The 12531-nt window shown below is 31.7% G+C and overlaps 1 protein-coding gene across 1 annotated transcript; it reads left to right on the plus strand.

Annotated features, from left to right (window-relative positions):
* The first annotated feature begins 3951 nt into the window (after positions 1-3951).
* Positions 3952-5026, plus strand: LOC104705374 (uncharacterized). The gene has a single exon (XM_010421362.3). The coding sequence runs from the start codon at positions 4113-4115 to the stop codon at positions 4755-4757; it is 645 nt and encodes a 214-aa protein (XP_010419664.2). The 5' UTR covers positions 3952-4112; the 3' UTR covers positions 4758-5026.
* Positions 5027-12531: the final 7505 nt, after the last annotated feature.

Genomic DNA, 12531 nt, shown 5'->3' on the forward strand with positions numbered 1-12531 from the left:
CTCTAAAATTGCTGCATATATTTAAAAACTTAATTAATAGAGGAGTCAATATTGATGTGATTAAAACTTTTACCCTCCAAAAAATAATACATTATTGGTAAATAACTTATATCAAATAATCAGGATTCCTGGAATTCATAGATAATACTAAGATATTCAAATGTCTCTTTTTTAGTTGATGGTAATTGATTAACCAAATCTACAAACAGATGTCGAGATAGAGAAGAAAAAATGGCAAATCAAAATAATATCATCATTATTGAAAGATATATATTATAGTATTGGATGCTAGTACTGCATCATTGCTACACCCACTTCATTAAAATGAAAATATCCTAGAGTAAAATAAGCATCTTATTCTTTGTAATGGGAATCCCAAACTTGCTCGAAAATAAATAAATAATCAGCAGTCTTTGCGCTTTAGTCTTTAGTAGTCTTTACCATTGGCGTCGAGCCATCAACACAAGATTTTTCATTAGAAAAAGACTTTAACACGTTTTATATACTCGCCAAAAGAAAACAATTTAACAAATACTTTGTTAAAGAAAAATGTAGAAACATCTCGCCACCATAACTCGTTTCCTCTAAATCAATGACCCAAAAGCAGATTTGGAACATATATACAGATTTTCTTTTAGTAACGAAAAAAAAAAACCCAAAGAAATTTGAATCGAGATGAAAGCAGTAGACTTTTGGATTGTAATAAGAAAGAATAATCACATGGCCACGACCAGACCATGACCATGACCATGTTAAATAAATCCAACATTCACTCTAATCCAGTGTCAGACATTGGATCACCAGCTTAACACTTTTGTCTATTGGATTGCTATGATGATAGGATAAGCCTGGACACGTGTGAGACGAAACTATACGTGTCATAGTAATGTGGACGAGGTGGTGTGAGTGTTGTAGCCTATTGCTTTATCACATTCTGTGTCCCGACCATACAAAATAACTGTTTTGTCCCTAACTCACCCAACACGACCTCCATGTGCCCCGCATTATTGTGATCTATACGACTATTTAAATTTATTTTTTTATTTCCTAGATTCGTTTAAAACTTTAAATTAACCGTTACAATCGTCGTACCATTATATATGTTTAATATAGTTTTTAACAATTTATCAAGTGATGTATGCAGTACTATTTTGTGTTACACAATATGGGTTCTGTTCTCGAGACCATTTTGCGAGTTTGTACTATCTTGATCACAAAATAGTCGCATCCACTTAAAAAACACGACAGTTTGTTTTTGCTAATTTATCAGCATATTCATTTTTCTTCATTCGGCAAATTTTTTTCTCAGATCGAACTTTTAATAAAAAGAGAAGTTCAGTCCTTAATCATCTTAACCAAATTTAGGAGATGTGTTAGATTAATCGCTTTTCCATCTAGTAGATCAACCAAGATTCGTACATCACCCTAAATTTGGACTTCTATAAAACCAAGTCCAAAACCAACATTTAACTATATTCTTCAACGAATCTCACTTAAGCTTCTCATAACCCTTTTACTAGTATATGCTTTAATGGCTATAAAAATGCTTTGATATATTCTTTTCTTAGAAATGTATCATCTTTTGAGCAATGTGAATAAATAGTATATTGAATTTGTTTTTGAGCTAGGAACAAAAGCAGCTTAAGATTTGATATGATTCCTAGTAGTTGCTTTCAAAGCTTCTTTAAACGTTAATCAGAATTTTGGAAAATACTTTAGTACCTAAGCAATAATTCAAAAACATTTTCCATTAATTCTTTTCTTTTTTTGTTGTATTCTTGTATAAACCGTAAACATAATTTTAACACTTGTGAAAAACGTAAAATGTGGATTAATCAAGAAGATGGAACAAGCTTAATAAAAAATAGCTCACTGGTTTAGAGACTTGATGTTATATAACGTAATTATCATAACCACCATACATTAGCATCCACTTAATTTCAACTTAACTTGTAGATATCAATTTGCCAGATTCAGTTTGGGCAAAGTTTACAATTATATCTAACCGTAAAGCGCTCAACTTCTATCCAAACCGTGTTTATAAAGTTAATTTTGGCTGGTAATCTTCTTTTAATTCTATACACCTAAAAATGATATTTTACACTTACACCATAATAAACAATCTGCCATCTTTTGCGGTTGAGATTGCAATGGGACAAAATATATAGTACTATGATTGAGTTATGGTCAAATTCTTTATATATGCAGAGAAATGAAAAAAAAAATGTATCTTTATGGTAGCATATGTTCTAGTTACATCCAAGTAGTGTTCCATGATTCCATCAATTTGTATAGGGACTTTTTAGGTCAAATATGAAGCATTGTTGCATGAATCTCCTCCACCGTAACAACTTTATACTAAATTCTAGATTCCTTGTGGTTGTTACCTTGCTTTTAATCCCAAACAAGAGTTTGGCTACTCACCAGTAGGTTTGAGGTGAAAAGTTGTTGGAATATGTTAATTTGTTACTTGCAAAATTATAAAATCACATGCTGATGAACTTTCTCCCTCGTTGTTTTTGCTTGATTAACCATTTATATCTGCTTTTTGTGTTTCAAATACATTTCACTCACTCATCATAATACGAAATGTTGAAAGGGCTACTACGAACTGACGATTAGTATTGGCTACTAAAGAACTAGCTATGTCAAGTTCTCTCTCTTTGGCCCTATTATTGTTTTGTAGTGAATTGTTATTTTCCTCTTCCAACATATTAAACCATCTTGAATTCTTGAAAAGACACAAACCAGTTTACATATAAAAAAAAGAAAAGACACAAACCAGCAAACCTAGCTACTATACGATGGTATCAGTTAGATTAGATCATAGATGCATGTAACTATATATATTCACCTTCATGTTATTTATAAGGTTTCTATATTGATGTTGCTGGGTCATCAGCAACTACTTTTAGATATTAGCGACTAATATTGGTGAACAAAAAAGAAAAACATCAACTAATTAATATTAGCGATATTTGTTTAAAGCAACTAAAATTTGATGTTAAGATATATATAGACCAAAGGCACTTCTCAGACAAACAAACAAACAAACAAGATCAATACAGAGTGCTAAATTTTGATAAATGAAAGTATTAGCTTTAAATATCTGCTAGTACAAAATCTAAAATTACACAAAGTTTCGTAAATCATCAAATTATTATAATTAAATTTGCATATTATATTCAAAACCATGTTGGGATTTACATTTACTTATAAAAATCTTCATGTCTTATTTATTTTCAAGACTTTTGAATATATGGTTTTACGTTGTCAAAAAAAAAAAAAAACAAAAAAAGAATATATGGTTTTACTTTAATTCACTAAACAAAGTAATAGTGACCTGTATTAACCATTTGTTACAATAACCTTGACAGTAATATATATACACTATACATAGTTTGCTTTATTTGTAAATCTCAATTAGTATAGAGCCTAAATTTACACAAATGTTGTTAGATGTTTAAATCGATACCGTTACAAAAAAAAGTAAAAACCATTGGACTGTGACGACAATATAAACCATTGGAAATCACAAATCCGGCTCTTGGCAAAACAACAGGCAAAATGTGCATTTAAACGTAATACTAATAAAATAGTATAATCTATCTTTCCACAAAGAGCTGACATCTTTCTTAGTCCATAATACGTGGCAGCTTTTTCTAAACTGCCCACAAAAGCTTTCCTTCTTGATTTCTCAATCTCAGCCGTTGGTTCCGAACCCGATTCCTTTCGAAACTGCAAAACCGCCTCTACCCGAAATATATATATATATTATAAATTAAAAAATAAAAAAGAGAGAAAAAAGACCCAAAAATATTTAAGTTTGCTTAACCATGGTTAAGTTTTGACTAAACCCATACCTAAATAACGAAAATGGTCAAAATCTTTGCAAATATTTACAATAAATGCCATTGAACAAGCTTTTGCTATAAATTTGGTTCCTGAGACTCGCTAGGTTTGCCGAACCAACCTCTCTTAGGCACTTTCTTAAGAGCTCTCTCTCTTCTACTACCTTCAAAATCCTTCTTCTTCTTCTTCTTCTTCAATCTGAAGACTCTTTTTTTTCTTCTCTAAATTTGACTTTCTCAAAAAAAAAAAAAAAAAACACCATGGTGACTACATCGTCACGGACCAAGTCAAACGGACCGGTGCTTCGTTCGCAATCACCGGGAGGTCGATTTTGCGGTAGTTACTCTAGAGCCGTTCCGTCGTCTTCATCCTCAGCTTTCGCCTCATCTACGAGTTCCAGCTTCTCATCACCGTCGTCAGCTTTTTTCAGCAATCATCATCACGACAAAAACAACCACCGATCTGCGTCGCCGACTCGTGTGAATCTCTACACAGCTCAGCCGATGATGTCTCAGTCGTTTCGTTATTCTCTAGATAGCAGATCTATATCACCAACGAACCACCGATCGATCTCCGTTTCGAAGAATCAGCCGCCGAAGATGTCAGAGTCGTCGAGGAGGAGGTGTATGTGTTCTCCGACGACTCATCCCGGATCTTTCAGATGTAGTTTACACAAGAACGTGGCGAATCCTCACGGTCAAGGCACGGCTTCGTATACGACGAACGGATTGAATATGCGACGATCTGCGATGACTAATTCGCTGGTGAGAATCGGTGGTGTTGAAGGAGAGTGGGTGAGGAGAGCTTTGACTACTTTGATTCGACCTTCTTCTCATCATTTGAAAAGACGAGCTGCGTATCAGCCTCGTCCTAGTCGTCTCTCAACCATGGCGAAAGCTGATTGATCTGATTTCTCAGATTTTTTCAGGTTTGCTTGATTTTGTTCTTCTTCTCTCTGAATTAGTAGATCTGGCGGCGAGGAAGTCTTTGTTCTGAAAGCTATCGGAGATTTGGAATCTGGAGGCGAGAGATCTGAATCTCTCTACGATCTTTTTTGTAAAACGGAAGAAAAAAGGAAACACACACCATCATAATTTTTTACTTGTTGTTGGGTGAAAAGATGCGATAATGCATTGTACATACTTCTCGTTTTTTTTTTTTTGCTGTTGGTCTCTCTCTTTCTCTTCTAAACAAACCCCCAAAAACAAAAACAAAAAAATGTGTTCGGAGTCTTTTCTCTAAATTAACACGTAAAAAATGGAAAAATCAAAAGAATTGAATCCGATTGAATTTTGCATAAGAACAAAATGAGATTTTCTCGTTTTCTCTCATATATATCCATTGTGGTGTCTGTCTGTGTTCATCAGATTTGCGTTTTTTGATGCGTGTTCCGTCAAGTCAACGTTCGTGTTTGCCGTTGACCGTCGACGTTTCTTCCGTTTAGGAGCGTTACGTTAAGTTTCGAGGTATCCGTTGTTGTTCGTCGTGTCAGGTATGTTCTTTTCGTTTTCTTTATTTTTGTGTAATTTGCTTATGTTTTTCTCGTAATTATTTTTTTTAGTGTGAGCATTATGATTTTGTGTTTTTTTTTTGCAGGTTGCGTTTATTGATGGAGTTTGAAGAACTTGACTAACCGGAACATGAAAATTGAGGAGAGAGAGATAAACGGGGAAAATAAATACAGAAAATTACAAAGACGTGGAAAAGGTCTTTACATTTTGATTTTTGGACATAAAAATATACAAATACAAGTTTTGAATCGTATATACAGAAAATAAATGTGTGAATGCATGACTGAAGACAATATTGACATAAGATGGAAATGTTAAAAATCAGGTAAAATGGAAAAAGAGTGATTTGGTAAAAGAGAGAATGGTGACTGACCAAATTACAAAACGACTGAACATGGAACATAATTAGAGGAGTAGATATGGAAACTACATATATGAAATTGGTAATCTTTGGATTCATGAACAGGTAAAATTGGAATGTTTGAAAGAGAAAAAAAAATGGTAAGAGGTGAAATGCAAAGATACGGTTTCCTGATCTGGAAGATTGTACTACTACTATTTTCGATCATATTCCTCTGCGTCCAGGAATATTGCTATTTTAAATCATTTATTAAAAACTACGTTGATATATAGTTTGTATTCAATAAAATTGATTCAATTTTGTTCATAAAAAAAATGTATATTGCATGAAAACTCTTTTTGAGGTACGTTTCCCGTTTCCGAAATAAGTCACAGAAACACGATTCTTAAAAATCTCTGTTTAGAAATATGATGAAAATTTTGTTTCTATTTTGGAAACGCGACGGAATTTTTTTTTTATAATTTCAAAATTTAATGAATAAATAATTTGAAAATATAAGTATTCATGATACATATAATGAAAAAATATAATATAATTAATATTTCTATTTTGAATTTGTGTTGTTTCAGATTTTTTTTAATATGGTTTTTATGTTTGGGGACTTATTATATCTATATATATATATATATATTTCCTACATGATATATCTGTATAGATATATATATATACGTTTCCTACATATTTCTATCACTTAATTTTTGAAAAAAAATAAACGTTTCGTTTCTGGGTATCCGTTTCCGTTTCCATACAACCTAGAAAAAAACAATACTTATGATGGAAAAATAAAGGAAGAAAAAAAATTACTTGCTGCCAGAAGATTTGCAAACATTTTCGTAACAATCATATTGTTTTTTTTTTTTTTTTGTTCAACAACAATCATATTGTTTAAGTTTCGACTCATTTTCGTAACATTTTTTTGAGGAAATTTATTTAAGAATCTTTGACGTATTAAGTTTAAAAATTGCAATTCATTCAAAAACTATGTAAATTTGGTGATGGATGACCTGACCTGACCCACATTGTAATATGTCGTACGTGAAGCAATTGAGTTTTTATTTGTTTAATTAGCACTTTTCTATTGTTAGAAAAGGTCGGCTAGTTGATGACTAGAGAATCGTTGGCGACCACAAACTTCGACCGGACTTATGATCCTTTCTGATTTGACGAATACCTTCGGGTTATGATCGGTTTAACTTCGTTCTGCTTCCGTCTGTTACTACGATCATTTGGAATTAACCAAGTGAACAACCTTCATGTCATGTGGCATACTCTATACTTCCGCATAATGTTCCTCCTTCGTCTGTTGATTATATTTGGCGTTTCTCAAAATGGGACGAGAAGACTCTCAGACGATTAGGTTTAACCGTTTAAGTGTAGAATATAACGGTCCTTTGTTTAGTTTTCTAATGTCATACGTAGGATCTTTTTTTTTTATAAAGATTTTATATGTTTAATTATGACTCGTCTCCACCTAAACTTCTTAAAATGTCTGAACAAGTTGGAAGTTTAATATGGCAGATAAGAAAATATTGTAAATTTGAGAATGGTAGTTGAAAAAAAATATGAATTGTCATATATTGAATATTACAGTGACATCATCGGCCGACTAATTACTACTAATATTTTGTTTATGTAAATTTTATAAGAGGCAAAAGCAATAAATTGTACCTAAAAATAAGATGAAGAAAATAGTGAAATATAAAGATCCTTCAATTTATAATGAGGAAAAAGTGGAATAAAAGATGGGATACACGTCTTCCTTACCTGGAAGAGTATATGCTACCATCATATTGTTAAATTAATGATTTATTAAATTACTTTTCCATTATACTGATATTATTCTTTTCGTAAATTTGGTTTCAATTCATAGTGACATCATAAGAGGTCGGCTGACTACTTGCCTAATATAATTGTTTGGTTGTAACATTCATATATATAAAGAGATATACATGTTTAATAGTAATACTGTATATATTCATGATGATTATTATCACAAATTTGTTTGCAAGACGTAGAACAATGAATGTGTATCAAAAAGACAAGATTTACGCGTGAAAGCGGATTTAGGTGAGGTGGAAACCAAACTCATTAAGATTTGATAACACAAATAATAGAATAAAGTAGGGACGCATCTTCCACAATTATGGAAGATATTGTTTAAGAGGTTGTAATTAAACTAAGATTTCCATCTGATTTAGAATGATTCTTAAATTTTTACAGAATGGCTTGTACCATAATTAAATAGATTTGCAGAGATACGTAGCAGTAGTATTAATTAATACACCCATCTTGTTGGCTCATAATTAATTGAGTTTTAAAAATGATCCTCTAAGCGTTACTTCTGACTTCAAATCTCGTGTCGACCCTTATAACGAAGAGAAGACGTGCTTATTTTTAAATGGCTTCTCTCGTAAACACCCTTCAGGAGAATTAAAAAGTGATACTATTAAATTGGTGTTTAACCGTGAATGATGATATTAAATTAATCAATTAATTAAATCTTTAACATTCATTTTGTGAGTTGAGGTCAGACAAAATGACGAAAGTGAGTGTATTTTGCGTGGCGGATTGGAAATTCCTGAAAAAGACTCTCAAGATAGGATTGCTTGTGTCCTAAGCGTGGGAGATCAACCAACTTGATCATTCTTTTCTTTATTATCTCCAACTTCATTATATTTCTTCTTTTCCTTTCCATTATTTTTGTTTTCTTCTGAACCTTTTTTATAAATTCCAAGTTCCAAATTAAAGTTCTTATATGTTTACTTCCACGATACCTCCATGATAAAGCATAAACTGAAACTAATTCTTGATCAGTTTATAAGGATAACACTTGTCCGGATTCATCAGATTTGAACCTTGGATATCAATTGTTAGTTTGTTACCATCGTGCATGGTAATGTTTTTCGTATGTTAGTATGTACTACGAGCCAGATTTGACAATTATGTACTTGTCAGAATTTGAACACTCCACATGTTACTTTGTTGTATATAGTTTATTTGATAATCTTTACAAAAAAAAAATTAGCTTCTAAATTTTTTAAAAGATTAAATATAGTGACAGTCTCATAGCTCAAAGCTCTCTCTATCTGGCTGGCATTCCTGTGGGGCGACGACAAGTCGGATATTGTTGTTCAATCGATCACTATAACTATAGAGCGTGTAACACCAAAACAGCTCGTTTATAATCTATATTTACTATTAGTTTGTTAATATCACACTAGTCACTAGATGAATTCTCTCAAGTCTTCCACACTCTAATCACACGTAATTGTTGTACTCTTGCTCTTCTGACACGTATGCGAGGTTAAAGCTTGTTTCGTATGTCAAACCGACTTTGTTAAAGGGGATGACTATGGACTAAGGACCATATGCTATATTAATTACTTTATTATAGTATCAAATATCTTTTCCTCCAAAACCGACCTATTGCGTTGTCCCTTTTCCTTTGGCTTGTAACTATAGAATTTCTAACGAAATCTTCTCTTTGAAGTTTTGGTTAACTATAGAACGGACAACACAAGAAGGCTTGACAGGCAAGTTTAGGATTTTGGTTTCAAGTCCATTAAATACGTTTATTCAATGTGGTAAAGTAATTTCTCAAAAAAAAAAAAAGTACAGTATAAAGGGAATTCAAGTGTCCTTGTATTTATATTGTAGGGTAAATATGTTTGGTTCCATGTTCAAACGGTTTATTTGCTTGTTAAAAAAAATCGTCCTACAAAATATAGTGGCAAAAAATCATGTATATAATTTCTCATTCTGATTAGTAGGAAAATAATCATTGAACTATTATTATTTTAATCTATATAAAAATCAGCTCTCTAATGCATTATGATTATTTTTATTTTTTGTTTCCAATCGTTTATTTCTGGTCAACTCTCAGTTGAGAATCCATTTTTCCGGCAACGATCCAGTCTTTGATGGTTTCTAAGTTGATAGTATCAATTTGGTTTATTCTTTATTCCGAAATAAATAAAAATTTGAAGGATGGTCAACAACGGCAGTTCAATGATCGAGGGGGAGACCTAAATATTTGAAAAAAAACTTTCTGTTGTTCAACACGACAACACCTCACTTCAAATGTGACATCTTAGCTATATATAGCAAAATTAAAAGATAGAGAGAGACGCAGGCACATGATGCTCTTCAATATGATTAATTGTCATCAACCGTTTTAGTAATTATGACTACTCTATTAAATGCAAGAGGCAGGGCTCATGTCTTTGCTCTCTCACCTGCATAACTGCATTACTGTATAGCTGTAGTAAATAAAACTGATGACTTTTTAACTTTGATGAATTCTCAGCTACAGTAGTTTTTAAGATCGAGCCTGGTGATGAAAAAAATACAATGTACGGATTCCTTTGCATTTCGGCTTTTGATATAAAAATCAACACATTACGTTTTTGAATCGAAATCAAAAGATTACTAGTTGGTGAAGATTGTATCATGTGTTGACTTTTTTATAAACAAACCTATATCTAAGCACGTTAGCTGAGTGTATTATGACTTTTATAGTTTACAACTATATTTCAATCACTACCGCTAAGTTCTATAACCAGACTGTATCCGTTAAACTTTTTTTTCTTTCTTTTGCATAAACAACGTTAACTACATCATTAATTTTAAAACGAATAAAAAACTATCCGTTAAAGAAAGTGATTACCAATTAAGACAGCAGTTGAGATAGGAAAACGAGACATGAGTGATGAGTCTGGCCTACACGCTTTCCTTAAGATGAGTAATTAACTCTTCTAACTTTAGGCTTTAGCAAGAGAAGAGCCAATGCTCAGACACTACATGTGACAATCAGAATCCACAAATATATAGATTTATTGCTTTCTTGTTCTATTATGTATGTTTCGGCAGTTTTCAACTTTCAAGGCTATATGGCACAATTTCAGTTTGTCTTTTCTTTTAATCCTCAAACTTGTTCACATTCTTTTTGTGAGTTTCTGATTCTCTCTCTTCTGGATGATTCAAATCTTTCTATCCACACACTCTTATCAAATTGTTGTTTTCTTCATGTCCATTTTTTATTTGTGTAGCTCATAGTCCCTCTCCGTGTTCCTAGATAATCTACAACCACTCACTAAAAAGATTATGTGTTTATTATCATAAAAGGGTATATTTTTGCCTTAAGCTTTATGCGTATAATATTAAGGGCTGTTATGAATCTTTCATTCTTTCTAGATTCGTCGGGACGCAAATTTATGCGTTTCACATTCATATATAAAGAAAATTTGGACATACAAGTAAGAGAATTTCATAGATTCGCTGGGACGAAAATATATGCATTTCACATTCATATATATCGAGGAAAATATTAGGACACAAAAGTAAGTCTATAAATTATGAGTATACATTTTCAAAAAAAAAAAAAAAAAAAAAAAAAAAAAATTATGAGTATAATAACCACAATAAGGGATCGTGTTACGAGCACACAATTTACGTATATACTATCATAGGTTTTCCTTTTTTTTTTAATTTTTTTTTATTTTTAATATTTTTTATCATAGGTTTTCCTTACTTTTTTTTTTTTTGTCTTTATTATTCACAAATAGTGAAATATAGGCCAAAACATAACAACTTCATAGAAAAAGTTATGTATAAAAATAACAGGTATTGCTAATTATTAGTTTCGATAGATGAATACAACTGCAATTAAATTAGGTTTATGTCTAATTAACGCCTATAAATTTGGTTAAACATTATTGCGTTTTCTTTTTGAGTTTTGACGACGAAATAACCTTTTTCTGCAAACATATAAATGGCAACACGTAATATATCATTATCAATTTCGGCCTAGTTCATAATTTAACTGATCATGAAGTTGCAGAAGCTAAATTGTTGAACAGTTCACTTACTATCAATATCATAACTAACGATACGTTACCTAATGCTAACCAAACAAAATTTCAACACATATCTTAATTAGTACAACCAACGTATATATAGGCTAGAGCATTGACTGATGAATATTTGAAAGTCAATGCACTCTATCGTTTTAAGTTATCAGAACCAGTCATAAGATAATCTAACCACACACACACCAAAAAAAATCTATATTTTCTAATTTTAAGCGCTATTTTTTTTTTAAGTTTCTTATGATAACATTTATTGCTTAGATTCTATATATGCAATACGAAAAGAGTAACTTGTGATATTTTAAAAATATGAATGGACCTCTACTCTATACATACATGGGGCCACAACACAAATGTTTCATCTTTTTATGTACAATTTGAAGAAATCCAAAATAGAAATAACAACGTTCATTGTCAATTGGAAGTTATGTGCGAGATTCTGCGCCGGGAAAATAGAAGTTGAACTTAGTGTGTTATTGAATGCGAAAAAAGTGATGTAAAAAACGAAGAAGTCAGAAAATTAAAAGAGTTATGACAATAACAACATATTGCGTACGTCCATGAAATTGTCAAATGATCCACCAAGGCCTTGACAACGACGCTCGATCTTTACGTTTCCAAGTACACATTTTTAGTAATTATATTTACAGTTCATAAATCCCACAATTTTTACATCTGCAAAAAAAAAAAAAAAAAAAAATTACACACTAATTCATCGTTTGTGGATTGGGCCGGCCCATTCTTTAAGCTACCACAGTTTTAGGCCAAGTAGATATTTCTGAGACTGATCAGAAAAATACTGAAACTCAAACCGAATTATTTTGATTTGGTTTGGTTTGGTTTTCTTATTACGGCTATTATGACAAACCAGAAAAATAGAAAACGACACTTGGAGCGAAATAAAACTAAGGTTGGTCTAAATAAATTTACATAAATAATA

The sequence above is a fragment of the Camelina sativa genome, chromosome 8 (assembly GCF_030686135.1).
Source record: "Camelina sativa cultivar CO46 ecotype springtype chromosome 8, ASM3068613v1".
NCBI classification, from domain to species: Eukaryota; Viridiplantae; Streptophyta; class Magnoliopsida; order Brassicales; family Brassicaceae; genus Camelina; species Camelina sativa.

Excerpts from the sequence above, each read along its gene's own strand:
- LOC104705374 (XM_010421362.3), top strand. The coding sequence starts at position 4,113 with ATGGTGACTACATCGTCACGGACCAAGTCAAACGGACCGGTGCTTCGT.